Below are 17,472 nucleotides of genomic sequence, written 5' to 3'. Positions count from 1 at the left end.
TCACTAGGCAACCCCCTTTACACTTGCAGGCTCCAGGATCCCTGGGACCTTCCCTGGAGTGGTCCCCTCTACACTAGGCAGACCCCAGGGGCAGTTCACAGTACTCACGACCTTGGAAGGCTTTCCTGGAACTGAACCCTTCTTCCTCCGCTGGTCCCTGGCACACTGGATCCTCTCCGCAGCTCAGCTCTCGGATTCTCAGGCAGCCACCCGAGAAACCCGATCCTTCTGACAGGAGGGGAGACAGCCATACTCCCCCTCCTGGGACTCTGCTTCACGCCAGACGCTGCATTCCCCTCAAACCTATACCCACTCCCAGAATCCTCTGCGGCAGAATCTGCCTCCTGGGGTAGATACAGGCCTGAATGGGTCACTGATTGGGTTTCCTCCACTGCCCAATGAGAATCCACTCATGGAGCCAGTGGGGAGACTCCCCTCTCAGCAGAGACACCTTGGAGATATGACAGCCATGATGAAAATCATGGCCCTGCAGTTAGGCAGCCAAAGCCCACTACACTTTACCTAGCACCTACCTGGTAGGGTGCTATATATCATACAATCATTCCATAAACACATACCACATACACTGCATATATCATTTCAAGAAAATATGCTTATAAAATAGTTTACAATTTGCAAAAAAAAAAAAAAATATATGTCCCCGGATTTAATTTTAAAAATATGGTCACCTTAATATAGATCAGACCAAATTGAGGGACAAATGAGGAGGAAAAAGGGACAGAGGGACTTTGTTTCAAATCAGGGACAGTCCCTCCAAATCAGGGACAGTGGGGGAGCTATGTTTTAACATGTGAGCAGAATATGAAAAGAAATTGCCCCGGTAGGCAAATGATTGAAGACAGCTGTGCTGGAATGAAGGCAGGAGGGACATTTCTCTCCTTGTTTAGGCTCCATATACACGGGACGTTGTTAAAAGTCCCTTTGAATGCTGGAATTTTTAGGACGTTTGAAACGTCCGTTCGGTCGCGTTTGTACCCGCGTTTAGCGGGCGTTTAGCGGCGCTTGCGGGCGTTTGCGTTTAGAAGCGTTCCTAGAGGTCAAAAAAATTATTCCCCTTCAAAATGGAAAAACACGAACGCTAAACGCGGGTCATCGCGTTCGGACGCGTTTGTGCGTTTGAAACGCCGGGAAACACACGTTCAAACGCAAATAATTGCGTTCTAAAAAAAGTCCCTGAACGCAACTGCCTGCAAATGACTGTAAACGACCTGGTGTACATGGACAGATAAGATAAAATGTAGATGGGTTCAGGGGCTTCGGAAAAAAACGCCCAACTGCTCCTAAACGACCATTTCCAGCGTCCCGTGTACATGGAGCCTTAGTGTTTTACAATTGCTTGCTGTTCATCTCAGAGCTGCAACCAGCTTGTAAATTGTGGCACATTGCTATGCTGCAAACTGCAAGACAATCTATCTTTCTTTCCTCTCTAAGGTGTCAGACGGTTTATCCTCTCTCCTCTATGGTGTGAGACAGTCTATTCTCCCTCCTCTATGGTGTCAGACAGTCTATTCCCCCTCCTCTATGGTGGAGGTCAGTGGCAGGGAATCATGGCTGCCTCCAGCAGGCTGAAGTCCACATTGGCTCTGGTGACAGGTCATTGAATTATATTCTCATTGCTGTTCCGAGATACAATTTTACTGTCTATATTTTGTACTAATATATATATATATATATATATATATATATATATATATATATACACACATATACACACTATACTATATATGTATATACTATTATTTATATATATATATATATATATATATATATATATATATATACACACTATACTATATATGTATATACTATTATTTATATATATATATATATATATATATATATATATATATATATATATGTGTATATATATATATATATATATATATATATAATATGCGTGTGTGTATGTGTATATATATATATATATATATACACACTATATGTGTGTGTGTGTGTATATATATATGCTATATGTGTGTGTATATATATATTCTATATATGTGTGTGTGTATATGTATATATATATATGACACTGCCTCTTACCTGCTTTACACAGCTCTCTGATCTCTTCCTGCCTTTTTACCTGATTCACCTTTAGGACCCTGCATCTGGGGGCCGTGCGACTGCCCAGGGTTGAATGCTGTACCAGGTGGCACCGGCATTTGGGACCCCGTCCATTCAAGAATGAGGTTCCAAAGCACAGCTCTTCTGCTTTCTTTTATATTTTTTTGGCAGACTTTATAACTTTTTCCTTTATAAAAAAAAATCTTTAGTTGGAAAACTGCAATGCCTGTCTTCACCGATCTCCTTCTGCGGTTTTTATTTTTTTGCGCTATAAAAAAAAAAAAAAAACACATATTTAGAAAAAAATATATATTTTTTACTTTCTACTATAAAACATATCCAATAAAAATGTAAAAATAAAATACAATTTCTTCATCAATTTAGGCCACTATGTATTCTGCTACATAGTGAAAAAAAAAAAAATCCCAATAAGTGTATAATGAATGGTTTGCGCAAAAGTTATCACGTCTACAAACTATGAGATATTTTTATGTAATTTTTATTTATTTATTTTTTACTAGTAATAACTGCAATCAGCAACTTATAGCGGGACTGCAATATTGCAGCGGACAAATCGGACAGTGGCACTTTTGATGCTTTTTTGGGGACCAGTGACACCAATTCAGTGATCAGTGCTAAATAATATGCACTGTCACTGTACTAATGACACTGGCAGGGAAGGGGTAATCAAAGCATTAAATGTGTCCCTAGGGAGTGCTTTCTAACTGTGGGGGAGGTGTGTGTACTGTAAGAAGATAGAGATCCGTGTTCCTCCTTAGCAGAAACACAAGATCTCTTTCTTCTGTCACAGAATGTGATCTGCTTTGTTTACATAGGCAGTCCACGTTCTGTCTTCCTTGGGAACAATTGGTGGGTCCCGGCAGACATTGGGTCTGCCAAACCCGCTAATTGGCTCTGGCTGTGTCCAATCACAGCGGGAGCTGGTCGCCAGCGACGTGCGTGCGCACCCCAGACCAACAAAGGTGAAGTCACATACAGGCAGGGCCGGGACAAGGGGTGGGCAGGAGAGGCGGCTGCCCTAGGGGCAATGGTTTATTGCAGGGATGTGGGCGCCCTGACCCTAACCCTAAGGGAAGGGGGGGCGCAGCTTGGCAACTTTGCCCTGGAACTGGATGGCCTTGTCCCGCCACTTCATACAGGTACGTGATTTCACGCAGAGAGGCTGCCCCGATGCAGTAAATGTACGTGGGGCGGTCCAGAAGCGGTTAAATATCCAAAGCTTGAAAAGGAATGTCACAGATTTTTGTATGAAATTCAAGAGATTTTTTCATGTAGATCCTAACCCAGTCACTAAAATCTAATAGAGGCTTTCACATAATAATTTTATTACCAAAGTTATTTCCAATACGTCTGCAGGTTTCAGTATTCATTGGTGATCCTGCCATGAAGGTCTGTGTTCAGGCACTTCCTGTTACAGGATGACAATGCTCTGTCCTTGTTTCCAAACTGCTCTTCTGCTTTGTCACCCTCATCTGCTTCCCTGGTGAAGATTATAGGTGGCCATGAAAGTGCACATTGCACATCTCTAAGAAACGGTCTGTGGAAATTCACACAACTATAGCTGGAGTGCAATGGAATGTTGTACTGTGTAAAAATGGTAACTGTTTAAGATACACTGGGGCGGATGTATTTACTAAAACTGGAGCGTGCAAAATTTTTGCGCAGCTGTACATAGTAACTGATTAGTTTTTAGGTTTTAGGCCCCTTTCACACAGGGGAGTCCCTCGGCGGACTCCGTTTTTCTCAGCGTGGGATCGATCCGCCGATCCCCGCTGAGCAGGCGGATGGTAGCTGTGTCTCCGCGCTGTGTGCAGAGACCACAGCTGTCAGGTCCCCGCTGTTCTCTATGGGGGAATCGGATGGGAACGGACCGCCTGTCCATTCTCATCCGATCCGATCCGCTGGACGGATGGAAAATAGGGTTTTCATCCTTCCAGATTTGACGGATCGGATGTCAGTGGACATGTCTCCGCTGACATCCGATGCCCCATAGAGATGCTGTGGGCATCCGTTCAGATCCGCCAAAAAAAAGATCCGCCTGTGTGAAAGGGGCCTAACTGTCAAAGCTTAAATGAACGACCTAAAAGCGGAGTTCCACCCAAAAGTGGAATTTCCGCTTTAGGTAGCTCTAACCCCCGACATGCCACATTTGGCATGTCATTTTTTTGGGGGGGAGTGGGTACCTAGTTTTGACAGGTACCCGCTCCCACTTTCGCTTGGAGCGCCGCGGTGCCCTGAGCGGAAGTTCTCCTCTCCCCCTCCCTCCCTGCAATCTTCTGGGACATGTCAAAGGTCCCAGAAGACTGCCGGCCAATCACGACGCGTAGCGCAACTTGCGCATGCGCAGTGCGTACCCGGCTGTGAAGCCGCAAACTGTCACAGCCGGGTGCCCACACCAGTGATGCCGGCGCCGCAGAGCAGAAAAGGAAAACAGCAAAGCTTCGGGCGGCCGCATCGCTGGACCGTGGGACAGGTGAGTGTGTGTTTAGGCTGGAACTCCGCTTTAAAGTGGAGTTCCACCCTAAAATTATACTTACCTCCATCTTCTTGCTCCGGGTCACCTGAAAAACAAATGGATAATCGCAATTTTTTTATTTTTTTTTTTACTTACCTTGTTTAGAAGAAAATATACTTACCTTACTTCCTCTTCCTCCCCTCGGCGGCCACGGCGATTCGTCACTTCCTGGCTTGCAATGATTCCTGGGAGCTGAACGTCATCGCTCCCAGGAATCAATGCGCCTGCACCGGCCCCGACTTCAGTTCTGTTGCAGGCGTCGTCATACCTTGCTAAACAGCTTCTGGGCATGCCCAGAAACTGTGCAGGGATGACGCTGCGGCACCGGAAGTGACGGCGGGGCCGGTGCAGTGCATCGTGGGACCGAAGAAGATGGAAGAGGACACAGAAGAGGATCGCGCTGGCTTCAAGCTGCCCACACCTGAGATGGCAGCGCTGGACAATACATTTTCAAGGTAAGTATTTCTTCTAAAAGGTAAGTGCGACCCGGGACAGATCAGAGGCTATCCATTGTGGAATGCACTAGCCCTGACTGTCCCGGAGGTATTTTTATTAAAAAAACTATTCCCAGGGTGGAACTCCGCTTTAAGTTAGAAGTTGATTGGTTACTATGTACAGCTGCACCAGATTTTGAGTGCTCCACTTTTAGTAAATCTCCCCCCATGTTTTTTTAGCAAGTGTTAGATGTTAGGGTTTACCTTCACATTAAGGGGTAGGTTTACTTTAACAGAAGACGATCCATACACTGTACTAGCAGCACCGCATGTAAACATCATTGTGCTCATAATGGCGAGTGGTTGACCAAAGAGAATTTCTTCCTTTTTCTGGGAAGCTTTTCTGGAAGAAGACTCAGAAGAGATTAACCACTTGCCGACTGCCTGCTGCAGCCCTACGTCAGTCGCGCACGTGGTGTTGGGGGGTGAGCACGCACCGCCAGCGGCGCGCTCCCGCCCCAACTAGGCAGCAGGGATGCTGATTCACGGGGCTGGCTCAGCCGCGCAAAACAACGAAAGCCCTACGTCAGCCGCACACGTGGTGCTGGGGGACGAGCGCGCGCCGCCAGCATCGCTCTCCCGACCCCCCTAGGCAGCAGCGATTGCCGAACCACGGGGCCAGCACGGCCGCGCAAAACGACGTATCCCTATGTCGGGCCGCGCACGTGGTGCTGGGGGGCGAGCACGCGCCACGAGCAGTGCTCTCCTGCCCCCACTAGGCAGCAGGGGGATGCCGATCCACGGGGCGAGCAGCCACAATCGCTCCCCGTTGAGAAAGAAGGACGGTCAGCTATTGTAAACACAGCTGACCGTTCTCTCTGGAACGATCACAGAGCGCCTGTGATCCTTCTATTAAGGATCACAGGTCTCTCTGATCATTTCACAAGTCCATCCCCCATACAGCTAGAAAACACCCCCTAGGCATACAGTTGACCCTTTGATCACCCATGGTCTTAACCCCTTCCCTGCCAGTGCTATTATTACAGTAACATTGCATATTTATAGCACTGATTACTGTAGTAATGTCGCTGGTCCCCCCCAAAAGTGTCAAAAATGTCGGGTCCGTTCGGTCCGCCGCAACGCAGATCGCTGCCATTACAAGTAAAAAATAAAAACGAAAAGTCTTTCCCCTAGTTTGTAGACACGATAACTTTTGCGTAATCCAATCAAAATACGCTTATTGCAGGTTTTGTTTAACCAAAAATATGCAGCAGAATACAAATTTGCCTATGAAAAATTTTGATTTTTAATTTTTTTTTTTTTTGGGAATGTTATATAGCAGAATGTGAAAAATATTTTTTTTTCAGAAATGTCCCTCATTTGTTTGTTCATAGCGCAAAAAATAGAAAAATAAAATTAGCAGAAGTGATCAAATACCACCAAAAGAAAGCTCTATTTGTGGGGGAAAAAAAGGACATCAATTTTATATTGGTACAGTGTTGCACGACCGCGCAATTTTCCCGTTGAAGTAACGCAGTGCCGAATCGCCAATAAATGGCCTGGTCATTAAGGGGGCAAATCCTTCCCATCCAGAACTGGTTAATCAGCATGGTCACATAGCCGCTCTGACCAATACAGATCTCTTCTTTCTTCGGAGAAGCCTTTCCAAGAAGAAGACTCAGAGGAGATTCTCATTGGTCAGCATGGTCACCTGGCCTAACTAACCAATGAGAATATCTTCCTTCCCATTCTTGAAGAAGGCTCAGAAGAGATTCACATTGGTCAGTGTGGTCACATGGCTGCACTGACCAATGAGAATCTCTTCCTTCTTCTGGGAAGCCGTTCTGGAAGATAAAGGCTCAGAAAAAAATGTCATTGGTCAGCATGGTCATGAAGCCAAACTGATGAATGAGAATATCTTCTTTCTTCAGGAAGTTGTGCTTGAAGAAGGTTCATAAGTGATTCACCTTGGTCAGCGTGGCCACATGACCGTGCTGACCAATGCAATCTCTTCTTTCTTCTGGGAAGCCTTTTCAAGAAGAATACTCAGAAGAGATTCTTTTTGGTCAGCGTGGTCACGTGGCCACTCTGACCAATGTGGATCTCTTCTTTCTTCTGGGAAGCCTTTCCAAGAAGAAGACTCAAAAGAGATTCTCATTGGTCAGCGTGGTCACCTGGTCAAACTGAGCGATGAGAATATCTTCCTTCCTGTTCCGGAAGAAAGCTCAGAAGGCATTGGTCAGTGGGGTCACATGGCTGCACTGACAAATAAGAATCTCTTACTTCTTCTGGGAAGACGTTCTGGAAGATGAAAGCTCAGAAAAAATTCTCGTTGGTCAGCATGGTCATGAAGCCAAACTGATGAATGATAATCTCTTCCTTCTACCAGGAAGCTGTGCTGCAAGAAGGTTCATAAGTGATTCACCTTGGTAAGCGTGGCCACATGACCGCGCTGACCAATGCACATCTCTTTTTTCTTCTGGGAAGCCTTTCCAAGAAGAGATTCTTGTTGGTCAGCATGGTCATGTGGCAACTTTGACCACTGCAGAATAGATCTCTTCTTTCTTCCGGGAAGCCTTTCAAGAAGACGACTCAGAAGACGTTCTCATTGGTCACCTGGCCAAAACTGACCAATGAGAATATCTTCCTTCCTGTTCCTGAAGCTGTGCTAGAAGAAGGTTCATAAGTGATTCACCTTGGTCAGCGTGACCGCACTGACCAATGCAGATCTCTTCTTTCTTCCAGGAAGCTGTTTCAGTTCTTTTTTTCTTCTGGGAAGCCTTTCCAAGAAGAAAACTTAGAAGAGGTTCTCGTTGGTCAGCGTGGTCATGTGGCAACTCTGACCAATGCAGATCTCTTCTTTCTTCCCGGAAGCCTTTTTAGGAAGAAGACACAGAAGAGATTCTCATTGTTCGGCGTGATCGCCTGGCCAAACTGACCAGCAAGAATATCTTCCTTCTTCCATGAAGCCTTTGCAGAAAAGATTCACATTGGGCAGCATGGACACATTGCAACACTGACCAATGAGAATTTCTTCCTTCTTCAGGAAAGAAGGCTCAGAAGAGATTCTCATTGGTCAGCATGGTCACATGGCTGCCCTGACCAATGACATACTCTTCCTCCTTCTGGGAAGGCATTCCAGAAGAAGAGATTCCCATTGGTTAGCGTGGTCACGTGGCTGTGCTCATCAATTATTACCATTATTGACCATTGCGATGTTAACAAGCTCCAGGGTTGCTAGTACGGTGTAGGGACCATCTTCTTTGAAAGTAAATTTGCCCTTTAACCACTTCCGCCCCGCCCACCGTACATTTACTGTGGCACTCTGCCACTTACAGGCAAAGCAACGTAGACCTACGTCGCTCATCCACGAGACTGTAGAGGGCGAGCGCGCACCACTGGCAGCCAGCGCGTGTGACCAGCAGCTCCAATGGCCGCCGGTCACTTGCGATCTCCCGCAGCAGAGGGAGAAAGACAGACGCTGATGTAAACATGTCATTCTCCCTGAAGTAAGCACAGAGGCTATGCGATCCTGCTATGTAGGATCGCATGTCTCTGTGGTTACTTCACTAGCCACGCCCCCTAACAGTTAGACTCACGCCCCTAGGGACACACTTAACCCCTTGATCACCAGTAAAGTTAACCCCTTCCCTGCCAGTGTCATTATTACAGTAACAGTGCATATTTATAGCACTGATTACTGTAGTAATGTCACTGGTACCCCCAAAAGTGTCAAAAATGTCAGTTAGGGGTGCGATCTGTCTGCCGCAATGTCGCAGTCCCGCAAAAAAAAAAAAAAAATCGCAGATCGCCGCCATTACTAGATAAAAAAAAAAAACTATAAAAATTACATAAATCTTTCCTGTAGTTAGTAAACGCAATAACTTTTGCGCAAACCAATCAAAATACGGTTATTGCGATTTGTTTTTTTTTACCAAAAATATGTAGCAGAAAACAACTTGGCCTAAAATGTTAAAAAATTTTGATTTTGACATTTTTTTTGAGAATTTCATATAAAAAAAATGTGAAAAATATTGTTATTTTTTCAAAATTGTCGCTCTTTTTTTGTTTAACCACTTTACCACCGGAGGATTTCGCTGTCTTACGTCCAGGCCACTTTTTGAGATTCGGCACTGTGCAACTTTAACTGACAATTGCGTGGTCATGCAACGCCGTACCCAAACTAAATTTACGTCCTTTTTTTCCCACAAACAGAGCTTTCTTTTGGTGGTATTTGATCACCTGTGCGACTTTTACTTTTTGCGCTATAAACAAAAAAAGAGCGACAATTTTGAAAAAATAATATTTTTCACATTTTACTATATGAAATTACCCCCCCCCCCCCCCAAAAATGTAAAAATCAAAATTTTTTATCATTTTAGGCCAATTTGTTTTCTGCTACATATTTTTGGTAAAAAAAATCGCAATAAGCCTATTTTGATTGGTTTGCGCAAAAGTTATTGCGTTTACTAACTAAGGGAAAGATTTCTGTTTTTGGTGTTTTTTTTTTTTAACGAGTAATGGCGGCTATCTGCGATTTTTTTTTTTTTTTTTTTGCGGGACTGCGACATTGCGGTGGACAGATCGGACCTTTGACTCACATTTTTGACACTTTTGGGGCTACCAGTGACATTACTACAGTAATCAGTGCTATAAATATGCACTGTTACTATAAAAATGACACTGGCAGTGAAGGGGTTAATTTTTATTGGTGATCAAGGGGTTAATGTATGCCTGGTGCTTACTGACGTGTGTGGGGGGAGGGGACTATGTGACACAGGGACAGATCGCAGGTTCAGCTATGATGAACCCTGCAATCTGACCCTGCCTGTCACTTAGGAGATCCACCCGCTTTGTTTACACAAGCAGGCGGATCTCCACACTCGATTCCCCGACGATCGGGGAAGAGCAGCGGCGATCGCCGCCGCTCCTCCCCTGGCCCGACTCCCGCTGTGACTGAATACAGCGTGGGCGAGCATCCGGAGGGGAAGGGGAATGTCTGGTGACGTAGGTCTATGTCGCCAGACGTTATCGAGCCACTTTGCCGCAGTAGAGCTCTAGTGAGCAGCGGCAAAGTGGTTTAAAGCACAAAAAATAAAAATCGCACAGGTGATCAAATACCACCAAAAGAAAGCTCTATTTGTGGGAAAAAAAGACATCAATTTCATTTGGGTACAGCGTCGCACGACCGCGCAATTGTCCGTTAAACTCACGCAGTGCCGAATCGCAAAATAGGGCCTGGTCATTGAGCAGCCAAATCCTCCGGGGCTAAAGTGGTTAAGACTCTTTTCCAGGCCCTTTTGGCTGCGAGTCACTTTTCAGAATGTAATTCGAATATCCTGTTTTTCTTTTATATCACAGGTGGGGGCAGCGGCATCGGACGAGCGGTGTGTCAGAGACTTTCCCAGGAGGGGGCTTCGGTTGCTGTGGTTGATGTGAACATCAACTCTGCCAATGACACTGTACAGACGTTATCGTCTAACCTCCCCGGACAAGAGCATGCGGCGTTCACCGCCGACGTCTCCCAAGGCGACAGCGTCAGTGCGCTATTGGAGCAGATACAGGTAGGCGGGAAGCGGCGTCGTATGATTCCGATGAGCCCGGCCAATTCTCCTGATAACCTTTCTGTCTTGTCTCCTCAGTCTCGCTTCTCTGCCCCTCCTCGTGTTGCTGTCAGCAGCGCTGGAATCACCCGGGACGAGTTTCTGCTTCGCTTGTCAGAGGAAGCCTTCGATTCTGTGCTCAGCGTCAACCTCAAGGTAATCTGACAGGCTCCATTACACTTCTGACAGCCTCATTTATCAAATGAGAATTGTCTGCAAATAGTCCAATTCAGGGTTATGTTCTAAGTAATTTTCCAATGCATGTTTGGTGGCTTTGAAGCAACACAGACAGTCCTTCTTGCAAACGCTGGTAAACTACACTCACCGGCCACTTTATTAGGTACAACTGTTCAATTACTTGGTAACACAAATTGCTAATCAGCCAATCACATGGCAGCAACTCAGTGCATTTATGCATCTAGACATCGTAATGATGACTTGCTGAAGTTCAAACTGAGCATCAGAATGACAAGGAAAGAGGATTGAAGTGACTTTGAAGGTGGCATGGTTGTTGGTGCCAAACGAACTGGTCTGAGTATTTCAAAAACTGCTGATCTACTGGGATTTTCACACACAACCATCTCTAGGGTTTACAATGAATGGTCTGAAAAGGAGAAAATATCCAGTGAGTGGCAGTTGTGTGGAGGAAAATGCCTTGTTGATGTCAGAGGAGAATGGGCAGACTTGTTCCAGGTGATAGAAAGGCAACAGTAACTCAAATAACCACTCGTTACAGCCAAGATATGCAGAATACCATCTCTGAATGCACAAAGCATCAAACCTTTAAAGCAGATGGGCTACAGAAGCAGAAGACCACACCGGGTGCCACTCCTGTCAGCTAAGAACAAGAAACTGAGGCTACAATTTGCACAGGATCACCAAAATTGGACAATAGAAGATTGGAAAAACAATTCATGGTCTGATGACTCTCGATTTCAGCTGCGACATTCAGATGGTTGGGGCAGAATTTGGTGTAAACAACATGAAAGCATGGATCCATCTTGCCTTGTATCAATGGTTCAGGCTGGTGGTGGTGGTGTAATGGCGTGGGGGATATTTTCTTGGCACACTTTGGGCCCCTTAGTACCAACTGAGCATCGTTTAAACACCACAACCGACCTGAGTATTCTTTTTTGTAAATTCGTTTATTGAAACAGAAAAAGGCATAAGACAAGTCACATGAGAAATACAGTGATCAGGTCCAATATAAAACAAGGTACACAACTCTCAGTCTACATATCCAGCATGAAATAACAGAATAACAACATATTGGAACGTGAGGACGGATATAACACGACAACCCAGTATAATTACAGCTACCCCTGTGAACATAGCACAGAAAGAGATATGGAACCCAGTGTGTACCAAGGAGCCCAATGACCATGTTGGGGCAATCCACCGGCATCTAACATATGGCCGGCACCAGGTGCACGGGGGGCCCCGCCTCGACAGCCACCAAATCGCTCCTCAGGCACAGGGGGAACTGGTGTCAGTATGTCCGACTGGGAGCAGAACATGGATCAAACAGACAACTAGGGAATTATGCCTGGTAGAACAAACCAAAAATAGAGGAAACAGCGAAGGAGGAAAAAAAAAGAGAAAAGAAGGGGGGGGGGGACCGCGCGGCCCCCGGGCCACCCACATCATCAGAGCAGCAAGTCACGGTATTCCGCAGTAAATGTAAATTCGTGCCAGTAGTACCAGCGCTTCGAAAATTTCTCTCTGGTTCCCCGCTCCATTGCCATCAGGTCTTCCATTTCATTGATGCATTTAACTTTACGGAGCCACATGGCTACAGTTGGGGGCTGAGCCTGCTTCCAGAGGGGGGGGATGCAACTTTTCGCTGCCGTGAGCAACAACGGCAGGATGGATTTCCGATAGGACGCCCTTGGGAACTCATGATGGTGGAGAAGGAAAAGAGCAGGGTCCAGCGTTAAAGAATGGTCCGTGAATTTCTCGGCGATGGTGCGTACCGATGCCCAGAAAGGCCGCAGCAGCTCACATGACCAGAAAATATGAAGGTACGTCCCCTCCTCCTTCCCACATCGCCAGCAAGTGTCAGCACAGGTCGGGAACATCAGACTCAGCCTTATCGGGGTGTAATGCCACCGAGTCAGGCATTTGTACCCCACTTCCTGGTAACGTGAGCAGAGCGAAGTCTTATACGCGAAAAACAGTAGGCGTTCGACATGTTGATCGGTGAAGGTCAGGCCGAGATCCCGCTCCCAGCGTGCAATGTAGGGGGGTCGAAATGGTGCCTCGGGAGTGACCAGAGCCCTGTACAGCAGGGAAATAGTGTGTCGTAAAGGAGACGGGACAGAGCAAAGATCTTCAAAATAGGTGAGACGTTTGGTAAACAGAGGAGCCGCAGGCAGAGACTGCAAAAAACGAGAAAGTTGGACCTGCTGCCAGAAGGTCAACGTAGAGAAGGCGGCGTCCGAGTGAATGAGAGACCTAGGGACCCATGCCCCGGCACCACAAAATGACGGGCCTGGCCAAATCTGGCCTCCCTCAGGGACCGAAATCCCGGATGGAATATCCCCGGCGGAAAATCAGGGCTGTCAACCACCGGGAGAAGTGGGGACGGCAGAGTAGCCAGTTGGCCTCCGTGACACAACCGCCTACCGACCCGCAAAGTAGGGCCAATGGTCGGGTGGTCAGACAGTTCCCTAGGAAAGGGGGAAGGAGTCCACAAAGAGGACTCAGGGGGGGTCCCCACCGAGTGCCTCTCCAACCGCACCCACTGCTTCAGGGGGCCATGGCGGTACCAGTCAAGGATACGGGACAGGTGGCACGCCTCATAATAGGCCACGGCATCCGGTAGAGCCATGCCGCCGCTCAATTTAGGCATGCACAGGATGCGTAAGGCCAGCCTTGGGGGACCCCTATGCCACAGAAACTCCCAGAATAGTCTGTTCACCTTCCGAAGGAAGGAAGACGGGACGGCCACCGGCAAAGCCTGGAACACATATAGTAAGCAGGGCATCACATTCATTTTTATGATATTGCAACGCCCGAACCACGAAAACCTGCCACCGTGCCAGTCATCGAGATCTTTCTTAATCCGTGCCAGTACGACCTGAGTATTCTTGCTGACCATGTCCATCCCTTTATGACTACAGTGTCCCCATCTTCTGATGGCTCCTTCCAGCAGGATAATGCAGAAATACAAAAGCTCAAATCATCTCACCACTGGTTTCTTCACCATGACAATGAGGTCACTGTGCTCCGATGACCTCCACACTCACTACATCTCATCCAATAGAGCACCTTTGGGATGTGGTGGAACTAGAGATTTGCATCATGGATGTGCAGCTGACAAATCTGCAGCAACTGCATGATGCGATCATGTCACTATGGACCAAAATCTCTGAGGCATGTTTCCAACACCTTGCTGAATCTATGCCACGAAGAATGAAGGCAGTTCTGAAGGCAAAAAGGGGTCCAACCTGGCACTAGCCATGTGTATCTAATAAAGTGGCCAGAGGGTGTATATTTACAGTATCTCACAAAAGTGAGTACACCCCTTTACATTTTTGGAAATATTTTATTCTATCTTTTCATGTGACAACACTGAAGAAATGACACTTTGCTACAACGTAAAGTAGTGAGTGTACAGCTTGTATAACAGTGTAAATTTGCTGTCCCCTCAAAATAACTCAACACACAGCCATTAATGTCTAAACCGCTGGCAACAAAAGTGAGTACACCCCAAAGTGAAAGTGTCTAAATTGGGCCCAATTAACCATTTTCACTCCCCAGGGTCATGTGACTCGTTGGTGTGAATGGGGAGCAGGTGTGTTAAATTTGGTGCTATCGCTCTCACTCTCGCTCTCTCATACTGGTCACTGAAAGTTCAACATGGCACCTCATGGCAAAGAACTCTCTGAGGATCTGAAAAAAAGAATTGTTGCTATACATAAAGATGGCCTAGGCTATAAGAAGATTGCCCAGACCCTGAAACTGAGCTGCAGCACGGTGGCCAAGACCATACAGCAGTTTAACAGGACAGGTTCTACTCAGAACAGGCCTCGCCATGGTCGACCAAAGAAGTTGAGTACACGTGCTCAGCGTCATATCCAGAGGTTGTCTTTGGGAAATAGACGTATGAGTGCTGCCAGCTTTGCTGCAGAGGTTGAAGGGGTGGGGGGGGTCAGCCTGTCAGTGCTCAGACCATACCCCGCAAACTGCATCAAATTGGTCTGCATGGCTGTCGTCCCGTAAGGAAGCCTCTTCTAAAGATGATGCACAAGAAAGCCCTCAAACAGTTTGCTAAAGACAAGCAGACTAAGGACATGGATTACTGGAACCATGTCCTGTGGTCTGATGAGACCAAGGTAAACTCATTTGGTTCAAATGGTGTCAAGCGTGTGTGGTGGCAACCAGGTGAGGAGTACAAAGACAAGTGTGTCTTGCCTACAGTCAAGCATGGTGGTGGGAGTGTCATGGTCTGGGGCTGCATGAGTGCTGCTGGCACTGAGGAGCTATAGTTCATTTATGGAACCATGAATGCCAACATGTACTGTGACATACTGAAGCAGAGGATGATCCTCTCCCTTCAGAGACTGGGCTGCAGGGCAGTATTCCAACATAACGACCCCAAACACACCTCCAAGACAACCACTGCCTTGCTAAAGAAGCTGAGGGTAAAGGTGACTGGCCAAGCATGTCTCCAGACCTAAACCCTATTGAGTGTAGCAGTATTTCCAGGTCTGGTGCCTGATGTGGGTCTGCCATTGTTACCGGTAACACCTTCAACACATTTGAGTTGTGACCCCAGGGGTGAGAGCTGAGACAATGACCATTCCGGCATCTTTGGTTTGTTTGTTTTATTGTATTTAGGGGATGGGAGAAGGGAATGAGTGGGATACTCCTCTGGCTCAACTAGGTACACTTGAAGAAAAATGCCTGTTGGGCGCTGTATTGACGCCAGCTGAATGCCCACCAGTGCTTCCTGACACTTAGATGTTAGACAAAGATACTGTAGTACTGAAACTGTGCTGGAACCTCGACTTTAACTCAGAAGATCCAGGACTGTAGAACACTTGACTCCTGACACGGCTTTAGCTCAAAAGTCACTGAACATCTCCCTCCAGCCCTGCACTGGCTGAGGTAGCTCTGTGTAGATACTTGTGCTGCTGCAACTCTTAACATTGTACACTTCACACTGTACACTGACTCTTCAGGGCCCAAACTGCTGGCGCCCCCTTTTACACTTCAGGGTCCTCGCCCTAGGTACCCCCTCTAACACTTCAGGGTCCTCTCGCTAGGTACCCCCTTTACAACTAGCTGACACTGGATCCTAGAACCTTCTCCGGAGCAGTCCCCTCTGACACTAGGCAGACCCCCAGGGGCAGTCCACAGTACTCAAGACCTTTGTAGGCTTTCCTGGAACTGGACCACTCTCTCTCTCCACTGGTTCTCGGCACACCGGATCCCCTCTGCAGCTCAGCTTCACACTCTTTGGATTCCCAGGCCGCCACCCGGGACACCCGCTTCCTCTGACAGGAGGAGAGACAGCCGTACTCTCCCTCCTGGGACTCTGCTTCCCGCCAAAGACGCTGCGTCATGCGTTCCCTTCAAACTTATACCCACTCCCAGAATCCTCTGCGGCAGAATCTGCCTTCTGGGGTAGATACAAGCCTGACTGAGCCACTGATTGGGTTTCCTCCACTGCCCTATGAGAATCCTCTCACAGAGCCAGTGGGGAGACTCCCCCCTCAGTAACCTCACCTGGGGGACATGACAGTCCAGCTGGAGCCTTTTTTAAACCAATCTACTGAGCTGGCCAGAACCACCTCTGGAGGGAGTCTACTCCACATTTTCACAGCTCTTACGGTGAAGAAACCTTTCCATATTTGGAGATTAAATCTTTTTTTTCTCCACACGTAAAGAGTTGACCTTAAAGTGAACAACTCAACACCAAGTTCACTATATGGATCCCTTATGTATTTATACATGTTGATCATATTCCCCTTATTCTCCTCTTCTCAAGGCAGAATAAATTTAGTTCCTCTAATCCACAGGTGGCAAACACAAGGCCCCCGGGCCGAATCCAGCCCGCCAGGCATTGTCGTGTGGCCCGTGCAGCGGCCGTCACCTCCTGTTCTCACCAGCTGTTTTCCGCTGATACGGAACAAGTCTCCTTGCCAACCGCAGTAAACACTTCCTGCTCCCTCCTCTTCAGTCTCCCCAGCGGCGCCGGCTGCGTGAGTAGCTGAACGCATGCGCTGTTCCGGTATAGCCTGTCAGCCCAGGAGCCGTCAGGTACATCTGCCAGCATGTGTTCTAATCGACATCCAGCAGCTGCATCTTGAGGGCGGGCTTTTAAAGAACTTGTAGCAGTAGTGGCCATGAAAGCATTCTTGTACATGCCATCTTACCTCAGGTACAAAGATTACAGATGTGAGGTTTGCTTTTTGAAGGTGTGTAGAAAGATGTGTTTGAAGGCGGAGAGATTGGGGCAGAGAGCTGAGTGCAGGGATCAGAACCCAGGAAGAGGGGTGGAAATAAGAGGTTGCCCATTATGTACAGCGCACCCCTGAATCCCTACCCTGAGTACATAGGGCACCCCTGAATCCCTGCCCTGAGTACATAGGGCAACCCTGAATCCCTGCCCTCTGTATGTAGCGCACCCCTGAATCCCTGCCCTGAGTACATAGGGCACCCCTGAATCCCTGCCCTGAGTACATAGGGCACCCTGAATCCCTGCCCTCTGTATGTAGCGCACCTCTAAACCCTGCACTCTATACGTAACGCACCCCGACTCCCTGCACTCTATACATAGTGCACCCTTTACTTCCTGCACTCCATA

General features: G+C 47.3%; 1 protein-coding gene across 1 annotated transcript in view; it reads left to right on the top strand.

Annotated features, from left to right (window-relative positions):
* Positions 1–1,511: 1,511 nt before the first annotated feature.
* LOC309560034 ((3R)-3-hydroxyacyl-CoA dehydrogenase-like) overlaps positions 1,512–17,472 on the top strand; it is a gene marked incomplete at its 5' end in the record, with an annotated part of 37,413 nt that continues 21,452 nt past the window's right edge. The window contains 3 exons of the mRNA XM_082263537.1: positions 1,512–1,614; positions 10,417–10,619; positions 10,698–10,814. Of these exons, the coding sequence (XP_082119663.1) occupies positions 1,512–1,614; positions 10,417–10,619; positions 10,698–10,814 (423 nt within the window). The remainder of the gene's footprint in view (positions 1,615–10,416; positions 10,620–10,697; positions 10,815–17,472) is intronic.

Source organism: Pelophylax lessonae (assembly GCF_965119305.1).
Source record: "Pelophylax lessonae genome assembly, chromosome: 7".
Classification (NCBI taxonomy): Eukaryota; Metazoa; Chordata; class Amphibia; order Anura; family Ranidae; genus Pelophylax; species Pelophylax lessonae.
This window is presented reverse-complemented; position numbering and strand designations above follow the sequence as displayed.